The sequence below is a fragment of the Moschus berezovskii genome, chromosome 20, assembly GCF_049115385.1.
Source record: "Moschus berezovskii isolate FMDL1 chromosome 20, NW_MosBer_1.0, whole genome shotgun sequence".
Taxonomy (NCBI): domain Eukaryota; kingdom Metazoa; phylum Chordata; class Mammalia; order Artiodactyla; family Moschidae; genus Moschus; species Moschus berezovskii.
Window position 1 is genome coordinate 40,672,692 of NC_142479.1, and position 15,735 is coordinate 40,688,426.

A 15,735-nucleotide genomic window follows, 5' to 3' on the forward strand; every position below is an offset into this window, starting at 1 on the left:
AGGTCTAAAATGATACTAACATTGAAATCTTTAATCAGAAAGATGCTTAACCAGTGAAAATGGTGACTGCCCTTAGCTCCATTTTCACTCACGGAATGGTCCACTGATGGAGGGACAGCTGGATCAGACAGTTGGGGGGCTGGTCTCACTAGTAATGAGTGAGGGGTCTCATGGTAGGTCTGAGAGTTGTGCTTTCATGGGCACTCAGGCGGCCCAGGGCTGGGGACTGTTTCCTGCATACAAAGCCCCCAGCCTGCAGGTGGAACACACAGGGGCCGGTTATTTGGGGCAGTTCAGTTGCAGATACATGAGTCCAGAGTGCCCTGCTGTGCTGCTAGACTAACCTGGGCAACTTTTCTCAGAAGTACCGACCTGGAAGGCAGGGGAGAATGTTAGGATGGATCCTGTGTGCGGGGAGGGTGGGGAGGACCCTGTACTCAGAACTCCGAGGGGGCCCATTGAACAAGGCCCATCCTGTTCCACGAGTGCCCCTGAGCCGCATGGTGTTCAGGGGAGCCAGGACCTGAGTCTCTGAGAGACAGGGCCAGGATCCAGCTTAGCAACGTGTGCTGGGTTCTCCCAGGGCCTCGGAGAGCCCTGGGGGGACTGGGGTTAGCATATCACACCTTTCAGGAGAGGGCCAGCTACTGTGACTGGTAAAACCAACAAACCAGCAGGTTTGTTATCAAACCAACAGGTGAGGATTCAGTCGCCATGGTGTGTGAGGTCTTACTAGGCCTTCTTTGGAGTCCCGGGAGGAGTCCAGGTCATCCTAATGTGGGTTCTTCTCCTTGGAGTGCTGCAGTCCACTTGAGTAGACAGGAGCTAAATCAATGAGTTAAAGCAACAGGACAAGTTTAAAGGAGTTCAAAGCCACAAGCAATATCACAAATGCCATAAGGCTATGCCTTGGTGCAGGGTGTCAGTCCCTCGCCCATCCTATATTTCTACCTATCTACCTACCTAGTCTCTCTGCTCATCCACCCACCCATCCATATATCCACCCACCTACCCATCTACCCATACACTCATCCATCCATCCACCTACCCACCCACCCACCAGCCCATCCATCCTCCATGTGTCCATCTACTCAGCCACCCACTCATCCATCCATCCACCCACCCATCCGTCCATCCATCCATCTGTCCATCCATCCGTTCATCCATCCATCTTCCCTCTTGCTTTCTTAGTTTTGCTCTCTCTCTCATTTGAACCATGAAAGCATACTGAGGTCTGCTCTGGGCTGGAAGATATAAGGGTGAACACCATCCCCATCCTTCAGGAACCAGCCCCACTGAGGGGAGCATTTGTCCCACTTTATGTAAGAGCTTGCTCGTCTGCCCCATCCATCTATGATACCAGGAGCCCCTGTCTCCCTCAGGGATTGTGGCACTGGACCTGGCACAAAGCTGGAGCACCTACCTGTGTGTTGATTGAACTGCCTGGAGGTGGTGAGGGGTTGGACAGTCCAGGTTGGTGGGAGAAGTTCATAGAAGCTTAAGGAGTGGTGATGACAGGTATGTGTGAAGAGGCTTAGAGGACCTTTCGATGGGAAGGGAAAATGGGACCCCATCTCCTGGGCCCCTTTCCCTGCTGGGTGGTGGGTGAGGCACTCGCTTCCTCCTTCCTCCTTCCCGATGTCCCCATGTCTTGCCTCTGGGTCTGAAATGCAGCTGTCCGTGAAGCGTCCTTGGCGATCTCCATGCAACAGTTGAAGGAGGGCATGGTGCTTGGGGTGCGGGCCAGACCAGCTCCCTTGAGTCACCAGGGGACCCCCTGGACAGGGTGCGGCGGTGCTCCTCTAAGCTGTGCTGCCCTCTGCCCTCCCTGGTCTCCCAGGCTGACCTCCATTCTCACAAACCTACCCTTTCCTTCCCGCCTTGAAATCTGATAACAGAACTAATACCCAATATTTTTGCCTCCAAGAGAGGCAGGAGATAAACAGGAAGGCGTGAGGGATTAAGGTGTCTTTCCAAGGAAGGGGCAGGGGACAGGCTGTGAGCCGGGCGACATCGCTGTGTGCAGCCAAGGGCTCCAGATGTGAGCTGCTTGGCCCGACGCATTTTTCCATTTGTGCAGAGAAAATAAAACAAAGAGAAAAGAAAACAAGCCGTAAAATGCTTTGCAGAGGCCTGAGTGTGGGCATTGGTCACTGATGTCCCCGACAGCTCCAGGAGGAGCAGGGACAGGGCGGGGGGAGGGGGAGCCCTGCCTTTTGATGTTCAGTCTCTGAGCTTTCTTTTGTGTAACCAGTTGTTTGGGAAGAACTTTGGTTGGTGGAAGGAGTGTGGAAGGTAGAAGAGACATACCAGCCAGAGGTTTCCCTTGGAGTGGAGAAGTGGAGTGCCGAGCTCCCAGGAGGTCATGGCAGACAGCTGGGCTGACTTTGCAGATGTGAATACCGGCTTAGCATCTGCCTCTGAGATGGACCAGAAGATGCTGTTCCTGAGGCCTTTCTCCTAGCCCAGAGGCCTGAGGAAGTGTCACCCTGGAGATCCTTCCAGATCCCTATGCCAGGCCCTGTGACTTCTGTCCTGATAGAAAAGATCTGGATTCTGACCCTTGGTCTAGGGCAAGTCCTTCCAGGGACCTGGGTCCTTTCCTTTGGGGCAATTGGCCAGGAACCGAGAGACCCGGGCTCTAGTCCTGGGCCCCCATTTCCTGGCTTGGTGGCTCTAGGCTGGTAATTTGCTTAACCCCTCTGAGCGGCACCCTCTCCCCAAGTCTGGCTGAGTGAGTCCCCGGTGACGGTGAACTTGTATCATTCCCTGTGCTGGGGGGCAGGGCATGGCTGAAGAGGTTTCTTTGTATCTAGTTGAACTCAGCCCTGAGGGCTGGAGGTGATGAGGGGATACTTGTAAAGCTCTTGGGAGTCATTCTTTGGCCTAATTTGGCTACTGGATGCTTCTTCCAGACTTCAGGCTTAAACTGAGGTCTTTTCTCTTGTATCACACACAGCACGTCCTCTAAAGCCCTCATCCATCTCTACTTGTAAATAGTCTGTCATTTGGAGAGTGACTCTAGGAAGAATAAAGAAGTTTATCATAACATCAGAGAGAAAAATGAAAGAGGCAAAAAATTTTAAATCACCAAAATAGTATGTGAAAAAGAAACTGGTAAAAATATTTGCAACTGGTATATAAAACATACAAATACAGTAGATGTCATCAGAAAAAAATCCCACCTTATTTGAAAACTGGGCAAACGACATGAACAGGCAGTGCATACACAAAAAAAAGAAATATAAATAGAAAAACAAACACACGGACAAATGTCCAGCTTCACTGGTCATCAAAGACATACAAATTAAAATTGTGTGCATGTGTGGTTTCCAGATGAATTGGCAAAGGTTAAAAAAAAAAAGGAATGCTGATACCAAATGCATATTGTTTTTCTTTTCAACAGTATGGAGAATAGGAAGTAGGAGCTTTCACATCCTGCTAGTGGGAGAGTAAACCAGGACAGCCTTTCTTGAGGGCAGTTTGGCATTTGGGATCTCAACTTAAAAACACCAAAATTTAACATAGCAATTCTGCCCTGAGAAATTCACTGTAAGACAGTCATCAAAGCAGAGTACACATATGCGTGTTCAAAGGTGGCTACTGCTGTATTGTTTATAATAGTGAAAAACTGGAAATAACTGCCCAACCTGGGAAGGCTCTGCTTTTTATTTTGAATTTTTGGCCACACCTCGTGGCATGTGGGATCTTCCTCAACAAAAGCTTGAACCCACACCCTCTACATTGGAGTGCAGAGTCTTAACTACTGGACCACCAGGGAAGTCCCAAGGCCCAGCTTTTCACTGCATCAACTTCTTTTTCCAAGGAGCCCATTTCGTGTATTCACACAGTGGAGGACTTTCAAAATTATGACGGATGTTATCTGACATTAAAAAATATTCATCATCATGCAAAAATAGGCTAGGAAGCAAGAGGTACATGGATGATCCATGTCTGTCAGAAAGAAAGAGCTGCACAGCTGAGTAAATGTTAATTAAAGCCTGCAGGGAAAGACCCGATATTAACAGCAGTTGGTGGAAATTTGAGTGCGTTTTTTTTTAAACCTTTCTGCTTTTGTTTTTCAAGTGTCTGGTATTAAACATGTATTTAACAATTACATAAAAGGTGATTTAGGACTTCCTTGGTGGTCCAGTGGTTAAGACTCTGCTCCCAATGCAAGGGGCACGGGTTCAATCTCTGATCAGGGGACTAAGATCCCACATGACACGTGGCGCAGTCAGGAAAAAAAAATGCTATTTAAAACAAGCTTAGCAAAAAAGCAAAGGCAAGTTGCGTTGTAGAGTGTGCAAGATTAGGCCAGATTTATGCTGGAGATACCCCCGAGTTAGAAGCCTAAAGAAGAAACAGGTAACAGTGTCACAGGGTAACATGAGGAAGGCTGAGTTGGGGGGCCCTGCTGGCTGCCTGGGGAGCTCAGAGCCTTCGTGTGTAAGCCGGGTTGGTGGAAGGTGAAGATGGGCCTGGAAGTGACATTGAAACCAAGAAAGGGCTGCTGGAAGGAGGCAGTCAGATGAGAAGGGGGCTTGAGAGCAGAGAGTCCTAGGAGGGAAGGAGCAGCACATGCCTGTCCCCACAGAGGGGACAGGTGAGGAGTCCTCATATGCTGCCTGCTCCAGAAACTGAAAGGGTTTGATACAGCTGAAGCCTAAGAGGAGAGGGGGCTGAGCAGAGCTCCAGTGGGAGAAAGGAGCCAGGCCAGTTTATACGGAGCCCTGGAGGCAGTGTTAAATGATTTTGATTTTATTCAGTGGGGAGCCACTGAAAAATTTTAAGTAGGTGCTGGACATCCTCAGACAGGGGCTCAGAACTCCTGCTCCAGTTATAGTGTTGGGAGCCTGGAGCGCTCAGTGGGGCAGGGGTCGGGGGAGGCCGGTGTCTGAGGTCTGATGGATGGAGAGCAGTGAATGGGTCTGGGGGAGGCGCCTCTGGGTTCACATGAAGACTTGGAAGCGGAAGCCGGAAATGTGGATTTGCCGGTCAGGAGCACAGAGGCGGTCACTGCTATGAGGGGTGAACCAGGCAGACCTGGGAGAGCATCAGAGCGGAGGTGGAAAGTCCACAGGAGCACTAGTGTGGGGAATAGGCAGAGGGAAGCAGGATTAGGCAGAATTGTGAAGGCCAGGGGCGGGATGCTGAGGGCCTGTCCAGAGGACCCGGCTGCCAGGAGCGTGGCCACCAGGTTGACGGCAGGAGGGGAGATGGTGCAGGAGGAGGTGGGGAAAGGAGAGTCCAGGCCAGCGTCTGGAGCTCAAGGACGTGTGGAGTGTGCACGGGTAGAAGTGATGCTCAGAAGCGGTGCATGCATCTGCTTGGGCTGCGGTGATAAAACGCCTCCCACTGGGACACTTAAACCAACACCTGTGTACTTCTCATAATTTGGAGGCTAGAGTCAAGATCAAAATGTGGGCAGCTCTGGTTTCTCCTGAGCCCTCTCTCCTTGACTTGCACCCAAGCCCCCTCTCTGTGTGTCCAGACTTCCTCTTTATGAAAGGAGGACACCGGTGGTTGGACTGGGGCCCACCCTAGGGTCCTCATCAAAACGAGATAGGGCCCCATCTCTAGGGTAGGTCTTCTGCCTGCCAGTGAAGTGGAAGTCGCCCAGTGGTGTCTGACTATACCGTTCATGGGATTCTCCAGGTCAGAATACTGTAGTGGGTGGCCTTGCCCTTCTCCAGGGGATTTTCCCAACCTAGGGATCAAACCCAGGTCTTCCTCCCACATTGCGGGCAGATTCTTTTTTACCTGCTGAGCCACCAGGGAAGCCCAAGAATACTGGAGTCGGTAGCCTATCCCTTCTCCAACGGATCTTCCCGACCCAGGAATCAAACTGGGGTCTCCTGCATTGCAGGCGGATTCTTTACCTACTGAGCTATCAGGGAAGCCCTCTGTCTGCCAGGATGTCTCAAAATACAAGTTACATTTGGAGATTCTGGGGTTAGGGCTTCAGCATATGAATGGGGGGCGGGGGAGGGGCACAGTTCAGCCCAGAACGAGCAGGATTTGGGCGCAGGAAGGTTGCCAGCCGCACCTCCCGCCTCTGACTGGGGATAGATAGAGGGTGCGGGTGGGGATCCTTGCGGGAATTGATCCGTCTCCATGGGGAGGGAAGCAGGTGCCTGGCGATGGGTCAGGCACAGTCAGGTGGTCCGTAGGGGCTGATGGATGCAAACAGGGGAGCCTAGGAGAAGCTCCCAGAGGAAGGGCTGCCTTGAGGTCGGGCCGTGGAGGAGGGTGAACCGGAGGGGATGTCCAGGGTTTTCGGTGGCCCCCTCCTGACCGGAGTCCCTGCCTCCTCCCGCAGCCTGTAATTGCAACCTGCATGCCCGGCGGTGCCGCTTCAACATGGAGCTTTACAAGCTGTCGGGGCGCAAGAGCGGGGGCGTCTGCCTTAACTGTCGCCACAACACGGCCGGCCGCCACTGCCACTACTGCAAGGAGGGCTACTACCGCGACCTGGGCAAGCCCATCACCCACCGCAAGGCCTGCAAAGGTAGGCGGGGCGAGGCGCCTGCGCCGCCTCTATCTCCCTATATCTGTCTGTCTATCTCCCCCTCCATCCCTTTCATTCCTATCCCCACGCTGAGATCATCGCATGTATGCACGCCTTTTGGAGGTGTAAGCCGGAACAAAGGGGCGGTGGAGAGAGACTCCGGGAGAAGAAAGGCGGGTGGTGATCCCCGCGAGGGTGCAGGGCTCCTGGCCCCGCCCCGCCCCCTCTGTCCGCACAGGTGTGCCGCATACCGCAGGGCGGGGGTCATGTTCGCCCGGCTTACTCTCGGCACAAAAGACTCTCTTTCACCAAAACCTCGCAGATGCATTGCTTTGGAGGTGTGCGCCCACCCCCGCCTCCTCCAGCCCCGAACACTCACACAGATGCGCACCTTCACAGATGTCGGCAACTTGGGGAGGGGGAAGGTGGGGTGAGAGGCAGCGGCTCAGAAGGAGCTTTTAATCCACCTGCAAATAGTTTCACTTCTCAGGACAAAAAATTAAACGGAGACGGGGGTCTCTGTTTTCGTTCACTGAGGCAAGCTGTAATGTTTTAACTTTCTGCTGTTTGTTTTCTCCCACTAACAAAAATGAAGCCATCATCAGATGACTCCAAGGAGTTGATGAAATGTCAGGGAATTTAATGACAATGGGGGAGGGGAGAAGTGCTCCCCTCCTCCTCCTCACCCCCCTACATGTATTTGCTTTGGGGAATTCCAGGAACCAAGGCTCTCTGGGTCCAAAATTTGGGGCCTAGAGACACAGCTTGCTGAGAGCCTGACTTCCTGGGAAGATATTCATCTCCGAGGGCTCTTGGGCCACAACCCAGTGTGACTGAGGTCCTCACATGGGCCTGTAAAGACCCTGAGGCAGGAGAGACCCAAGCCAACCTAGGCCTGGATGAGGAGCTGCAGCAGAGAAGTCCTTCTATGGCTACTGCTTAGCCCTGGATGAAGCCAGAGTATCATCTTCTTAACAGGAAATCCACCAGATGTTGGGCACTTGTGTGCAAGACTGATTACATAATTTGTGGGCCCCGGTGCAAAATGAAAATATGGGACTTCTTGTTCAGGAATTGCTAAGAATTTCAAAATGACAAGCAAAGTTTCAGCCTAGCTTGTGCCCTTCTGAGTGTGGGGCCCATGCAGCCTGCCCTACTGGTGCAGAAAGCTTTTCTCTAAAAAACAGATTCCCAGTCTGTCTTCTCCCAGAGAAATCCCCGAGATTCCAAATGAGCAGAGATGAACAGGGTGGCTTCCCTCATACAAGGTCTCTTTCCAGTTCTGTGGACCTAAGGCTGCCTCCGGTGGTTGCCGAGAGAAATTTAAGCATTAAGGTAGCTGGGCTGTTTTCCATGTTAAAAACAAACGATCCAGGTGAGAAAGCCCCAGGAGAGTTTGACCAGGAATTGAGAAAGGTGACCTGGGAAAAGGGACCCAAGAAATATCCACAGTAGCAGGAAGGCAGGGGCACCAGAGAAGGAGGGCTTTGGGTTTTCAGAGAAAGTAGTTGGAAGGTAGCCAATGCCTTGTGCCCAAGGGTTTTGTTGTCTTTTTTTCTACAGAAGAAATTGAAGTCGGGGTCTTGTAAACAACTGGTTGCATTTAGATTTCTTGGAGATTTGGCCAAAAAAATTTACTTAAGGGGGCCAGTCAGGTGGGCAGCCCTGTGCCCGTGAATGAGAAGATCTGGGTTCTGCTTGGAAGGGCAGTGGTCACTTCCTGTAGTGCCAGTTTCAGCTGTCAGAGAAGGAAAGGCATGTCCCCTGGAGAGTCAGGAAGGAGTAAGGCCTTGGTCATTTTGCCATCTGCATTCCTTCCCTTTCCTCTGTTGCTGTGGGGAGGGACGAGGGCCATGTGTGGCCTGACACAGCTCAGAATGAGATCTCAGAAGGCCACAGGGTCCTGGGAACCTGCAGACCATCCTCTGGGGCTCTGCCACTCTGGTTCAGTGGTGTGGAACTGCAGGCTTCCTGTGCTGGTTTCCAGGAAGAACAGGTACAGGCAGGCTAGGGTGGGGTCCTGTCTTCTTTCAAATGCTCTGGCCAGCCTGGGTGGCTTTGTCTTTCCTCCCAGCCCTGGACAGCAACCGCTTTGATGTTAACTCTGAGAGAAGGACCCATGGAAGAGGAAAAAATGTAAGGATGAAATCTGCTCAAAAGAGTACTTGCTTATCCTTCTGGGGAAATGTGTTAGGAGAAGTGAGACTCTCAGTGCCTCCTGATTGGCAGGGGAGGACAGTGTTTCAAGGATCCTGCCTCCTGATTGGTGAGGGAAGACAGTGTCTCAAGGATCCTGCCTCTTGATTGGTGAGGAAGAGCATTGCCTGAAGGGCCCTGCTTCATGATTGGTGAGAAGAGACAACACGTGGAAGATACGCTTTCTGATTGGTGAGAAGAAGAATGTGACCTGAAAGGTCCTGCCATTTCACTGTGAGGAAAGGCATCTCTTGAAAGTTCCCCATCTTTCCCCTTAGCTCTTTTTTTCCTGATGGCACTCCCCTAGAGATGTGGGAACTTGGAGTCCACAGTTCCCCCACTCAGAAAGACCCTGAGATTTGGGGGGAACCAGCTATAGTTCAGATGCTTGCAGGGGAATGTGTACCCTCGAGATCTTCAGACAGGGGTCTCTCTCATCACCTTTGGAAAATTCCACTGTCTTGTCTTCCCAGGGCTGGATAGTTTAAGGAAATGGTTCCTTGGTTGCAGCATTTGATCCCAGTATTTTGATACCTGATGGTTCACTGTCAGAGGCTTCCAGAATCATGTAGATTCTAGCCCTGGGGTGAAAGCTGTACTTCTTTGCTCTGTCTCAAATGCATTTCATGGGGAAAATGGGACAGCCAGCTTTGCCTCTTGACTAAACTTGCCCATTGACCTAAGGGTGCCTGGAAATAGTCATGGGGGCCCCTTGAGCCCCTGACTTCCCAGGGCCTGGGAGGAGCCCCGAGCAGGGGGCTGAGGCCACCCATACACTGCTGGTGATGGGCTGATGCCTGACCTTGTTCAGTTGAGAGCAGGGGTGGACCCAGACAAGAACAGCTTGGAGCAAGGGCATTCCGTCCCAAGCATCATTATGCCATCCCCCCAAGGGAAGTTTCGTAGCAACAAATTTGTTGGGTTCTTTCTCCCCTCCCCTGGTTTGGAACCAGATGGGGGGCTGGCAACGCTAGTGCATACAAAGGGCTGTAGTCAACATGCCCAGGGAGCAGGCGGCTGCACTCTCTGCTATTCAGCGCGATTTCACAGCCCTGGGAAGGCCTCATTATGGCCTGGGCTGTTGTCCTATACAAAGTCAGACGAGATGAGTTTCTCCCCTTTCTCTGCAGAAGGGTGTGTGAGTGATACTCGTCCTGGAATCTGTCAAGAAGGATAGGCGGTTTTGTTTACCATTTGTCTTCTTTATGGACTCGGGGGCTCTTTCTCTTTAGAGCCAGCAAAGAAGACGTTACCATTTAACCATTTCAGCCGGGCCTCCCTTTAAACGATATTAATTTATCATCTCCTCAAACCATCTGTGATGGATAAAGACATTGCGGGAGTCTCCCGTGAACTGAATTGTAATGAGAACGGAGAAATTACCCACCGCATCCAGTGCCCGCCCGGCTCAGAGCGGCCTGTTTCTTGCCGTCATTGCCCTGCCCCCTTCAAGTTCACAGTCACCATGGCTCATCGCAAGCCTCTGAGAACGTGCCTGAGCCCTCGGAAGCTGTGGGCAACAGTGGACCTGTAGCCCCCCAGGGGTCCCTGGTCTGAGCAGAAAAGCCTCCTGATGTTTGTGCTTCTCCCCCACACCCCCCCCTTAACAGGGACATTACTTGGGAAGGAACTTCCGCTACCAGAAGAGCAGCAGGTGGTCCCCAGCCCCAGGCTAGGAATTTTCCCATCTGAAAATGGGGATAATAACAGTCCCTTCTTGGGACTTCCCTGGTGGCCCAGTGGGTAAAACTCCCTGCTCCCAATGCAGGGGGCCTGGGTTAAATCCCAGATCAGGGATCTAGATCCCACATGCTGCGACTAAGAGTTCACATGCTGACACGAAAGATTCTGCACGCTGCCAGAGAAGATCCAAGATCCTGAGTGATGCAGCCAGGACCTAGCACAGCCAAATAAATACATATTAAAATGATATCAGTGAAGAGACATCACTTTCCCAACAAAGGTCCATCTAGTCAAGGCTGTGGTTTTTCCAGTAGCTATGTACAGATGTGAGAGTTGGACCATAAAGAAGGCTGAACACCGTAGAATTGATGGTTTCAAATTGTGCTGGAGAAGACTCTTGAGTCCCTTGGATAGCAAGAAGATCAAACTAATCAATCCTAAAGGAAATCAACCCTGAATATTCATTGGAAGGACTGATGCTGAAGCTCCAATACTTTGGCCACCTGATGCGAAGAACCGACTCATTGGAAAAGACCCTGATGCTGGGAAAGATTGAGGGCAGGAGAAGAAGGGGATGACAGAGGATGGGATAGTTGGATGGCATCATCAACGCAATTGACATGAGTTTGAGCAAACACTGGGAGATAGTGAAGAACAGGGAAGCCTCGTGTGCTACAGTCCATGGGTGAGCAAAGAGTCGGACATGACTGAGCAACTTAACGACTCGACAACAACGATAATAATAATAGTCCCTCATCCCAAGTGTTAAAGAGTTGATTAAATGAGGTGATGTAGAGGAGGTGCCGGCACACGGCATGCACGCCACACCAGGAACTGTTACAATCATTGGTACAAGCAGAGGAAACCTGAGTAACCAGAGCTGCTGTTACTGCCAGCGCGCACACCACGTGGAGACCATCGCTTTGGCTCCCCATGGCCTTAGTTCTTTCCGTGAGCGTGGTGCCTGGGACAGCTGGCCCCTCTCATTTGAGGGTCTTAACCCTCATGTGGACTTGAAAGCTGATTCCCACCAGACTGCACAGGGCCCGAGGAATTTGCCCTAATGCCATTGCACACCCTCGATATTGGGAGCAAAACTGATAAACGGCTGGAACAGCAGAGCTGGGTGCCTGGCAGCTGCAGGCAGGAGTGGAGGTGGGGAGCTCGGCGGAGAAGATGGGAACAGGTTGGGTGTGTCCAGGTGCAGTTCTGAAGGTGCCACTAAGAAAGATCCGCGGCATCTGAGGGCCCTTGGGCTGAAAGGCGGATGCGAGGCCCGAGCTGGTCCCCATTGCCAGTCACCCGGGTGCTCTGGCACCTCCCCCACCATCCAGCCCCTGCTTGCCTGCCAGGCTCTGTGCATCCAGTGAGTGCAGATAACACACACAAACACACCCATCTGTACACACACACACACACACCATCTGTATACACACACATCTGAACCTTTCGCCTGTAAATCAGCTGCAGGAAGAGTGTAGTTAACTATTAATAGATCACGGAGGGTCAAATAAGCCAGTTTGGGATGCCGGGGCTCCCCCTTCCACTTCCTGCTGTCTTCACCTTCATCTGAAAGTGGCGAGGGAAAGAGAGGTCGTGCAACTTGAAATGTGTCTTCTTTCGTGCCTCCTTAGCAACTGCTGGGAGAAAGAAAAGCAGAGCCTAGGAGGAGCAGACAAACAGCTGAGATGAAGTTTGCGGATTACCTGTGGATTTAAATTATCCTCGTCCCTCATTAGCACGGAGAATTTGGAAGTGAGGAGTGTTCGTTGTTGCTGTTGCCAGTGATCTCAGATGTGAGGGGAGGGTCTTTCCTGCGCGTCCCTCCTCCTTTGCTCCAGATTCAGGGTCCATGAAATAGCCTCTTCCCGCAGGGAGGGCGACACAGTGGCCCTGAGTGTGTGCACTGCTTGAACCTGTGTCCATGGATCTCCTGACCCACATGGGAGCTGGGGTCCAGTGGTGACCAGCACAGACAGGTTCTTCTGGAACTTGTGTTCTGGAGGGAGGTTGATGATGAAGAAACAGAAAGCAGAGGATTATTACAGACTGTGGTGAGTTACATGGAGGAAATAAATAAGCTGGAAATGGAGAGTGTGACTGGCAGTGGGGAGGGGAGGCTGCCTTGCAGGGGGCATCCCATGGGGACCTGTCTGAGGATGGGATGGACTTTGAGATGAGACCTGGGGTTCAGGGGCAGACAGCCATGGGGACACCGAAGAGCGGTACCCATGCCTGAAAGCAGGAAAGGGCTGGAGGGCTCTGGGTCAGAAGGGAGGTAAAGGAAGGGGCCAGTTCTGAGAGCCACCAAGGCCACCAAGAAGGCTAAGGATCAGTGACCAGACTGATGCTCATGGCTTGCCTCGTAAGAAGCTTCTGCTGTGAAGGAGCAGACAGGAGGTATTTGTGCATCACCTATCCAGCCAAGGACTTGAATCCAGCTTATGTGGAGAACTCTCAAAACTGCACAATAAAGCAATACCGACTACTCAGCTAGAAATGGGCAGAATACTTAAACAGATACTTGGTGAAGATACAGGGATGGTGGATATTGCCTAAACCATCATTCTTCTGCAATAGGGAAATGCAGACTAGAACCATGGCAAGATGCCACACCCCCCATTGTTGCTGTTCAGTCGCTAAGTCGCTCCCTGACTCTTTGTGACCCCATGGACTGTAGATCTCCAGGCTTCTCTGTCCTTGTGATTTCCCAGGCAAGAATACTGGAGTGGGTTGCCATTTCCTTCTCCAGGGGTTTTCCCAACCCAGGAATTGAACCTGAGTCTCCTGCATTGGCAGGTAGATGTTTCACCGCTGAGCCACCAGGGAGAAGTGAAGCATGCTGCTGCTGCTGCTAAGTCGTTTCAGTCGTGTCCGACTCTGCGACCCCATGGACTGCAGCCCACCAGGCTCTCCCATCCCTGGGATTCTCCAGGCAAGAATACTGGAGTGGGTTGCCATTTCCTTCTCCAGTGCATGAAAGTGAAAAGTGAAAGGGAAGTCACTCAGTTGTGTCCGACTCTTAGCCACCCCATGGACCGCAGCCTACCAGGCTCCTCCGTCCATGGGATTCTCCAAGCAAGAGTACTGGAGTGGGGTGCCATCTCCTTCTCCAAAGTGAAGCACAGAGCTGCCATAATACCAAGCAATGCTTCCTCTTGTTGTTTATCCCAGAGAAATGAAATCTCTTCACACAAAAAACGGCACATGGATGTTGATAAAAGCGTTATTCACAACTGGCAAAAACTGGAAACAGCCCAACGGTGCTTTTGTGGGTGAACGGTCAAACAACCAGTGGTATGTCCGTACTGTGGAATCTGGCAATGCAAATGGACACGCTGTTGACTGATTTGGCAACACGGATGCATTTCAAACGCACTGGGCATGTGTGTGTGTGTGTGATAAGTTGCTTCAGTTGTGTCCGACTCTTTGCGACCTTATGGCTCCTCTATCCATGGGATTCTGCAGGCAAGAATACTGGAATGGATTGCCATTTCCTACTCCAGGGAATCTTCTGAACCCAGGGATCAAACGAACCCACATCCCTGACATCTCCTGCATTGGCAGGTGGGTTCTTTACCACTAGCGCCACCTGGGAAGACTCACTGGGCAAAAGGAGGCCAATTTCAAAAGATTACCTGCTGTATGATTCCATCCACCTTACATCCTGCACCTCCATAAATCCCAGAATAAGATATTCTGAAAAGGCAAAGCCCTAGGGTCTGAGAACAGATCCGGGGTTGCAGGAGTCAGGACAGGGGCCTCACCGCAGAGGAGGATCAGGGCTGCCTGCCTTCCGGGTCAGCTTTGTGGGGGCCCTCAGTAACCCCAGTGTGCTTCTTGTAGCTGACAACACAGATCTCAGAGACAAGAGTCCAGCCCAGTGCAGCAGTTCATGGTGTCGGGCAGGGTGCCGCATGGGTGTGGAACGAGGGCCTGGCATGCCTGGCAGCAGGAGCATGTTCCTAGTCCCCCGAGCTGGGACACTGCAGTGGACTGCAGCAGTGGGGGTGACGGTCCCAGGGGACAGGACACTGTCCTGGATCTTAGCCTGTTTAGTTGGAAGCAACTTTATATGCAAGTATAAACCTCTGGCCTTAGAGATGAGCCACCAAAGACTCAGAGAGCGAGGCACTAGCCCACGGTCACACCGTGTTACTGGCAGGGCAAGATCAGACCTGGGTCTCTTGACACCCATCTGAAACCATCTGTGTGTCCTTAGCTGTTCGTATCTGGCTGATGACCCTAAGCAAGGACAGTCTGGCTTCTCTGCGCCATTGGGCTACCATCCAGCCCATGTGTTCATGAGAAACCTGATCTGGCCGCCTTCTCAGGGCCCTGGGCTTCCTCCTGGTCTCACCTTCCTCTTCATGGAAAAACTCTCTGGTGGATTGTTTCCCAGGACCAGGTTCTGCCTGCTGCGTGCAGATGATGACTTGCCGGGGAAGGGCTTGACCTCCTCCGAGCTGAGTGGCTGACATCCAGGGAAACGGGAGTCACCGAACCGGGCTTCCTGCAGGAGAAGACATTCTGACCCAGAGCCTGCTCTCGGAAGAATCTGGGAGGCTCTCACTTTGTCCCTTTCACCAGACCCCCTGCCAAGGAGAAGACTTCTACTCGCTCACGTCCACATCCTCCGAGCTCAGCCTGCCCTCATCCTCTCCCCTGCCCCCTGTGGTGCTTTGCGCGCCTGTGTGTCGAGAGTTGTAGGAATCTATGTGTGTTTGTGCATCTGGGTGTGTTTCGGGTTTTGAGGGATATAGCACAATCCCTTTGGCTTTCTTTCTCTAAGGACCAGGGCCGGAGTTTCCTGTGTAACCGGTGGGCAGCTCAGACCCTCTTCCTGTGGGCATTACTAGCTGGATTCTCTTGTCCAAGGTTGTAGAGAACCCACTATGGGCTGTTGTGATTCATCAGTTCTCCCCACACTTTGAAGCTCATCCTTCTTTGCCCAGAAGATACAACTTAGCTTTCCTTAATCATGGGTTTGAGGAAAAGTCTTGAGTTTGGGGCCATTTAGCTGTGAGTTGAGAATGAGTGCAATGCAAGTGTCTGTGTTGGGACTGCATTTGGCCGCATGTAAGAGATGCCACCTAGCCTTGGTTTTAGCAGGGAAGGGGGTATTTCTCCTTGCAGAATGGGAATGCAGGGGGACACACAGCAGAGGGCGAGGGCCCTCGGCGATGCGCTCAAGAGATCAGGCCCTTTCTGTCTCTCCATTCCTGGCCTCCTCCCTATAGTCATGCTAATTCCACAGGCTGGTGCGAGGACCAGAAGGACAGCATGTGTGAGTGTGGACGCACTCAGGGTCTGAGTGGCAGGGCTGTGCTGCAGGAGTGGCCCAC

General features: G+C 52.1%; 1 protein-coding gene across 2 annotated transcripts in view; it reads left to right on the forward strand.

The window, feature by feature from the left end:
- The window catches only part of NTN1 (netrin 1), a 203,448-nt gene that overhangs the window by 130,004 nt on the left and 57,709 nt on the right, over positions 1-15,735 (forward strand). For both annotated transcript variants that reach the window (XM_055406972.2, XM_055406964.2), the window contains exon 3: positions 6,323-6,511. In XM_055406972.2, the coding sequence (XP_055262947.1) occupies positions 6,323-6,511 (189 nt within the window). The remainder of the gene's footprint in view (positions 1-6,322; positions 6,512-15,735) is intronic.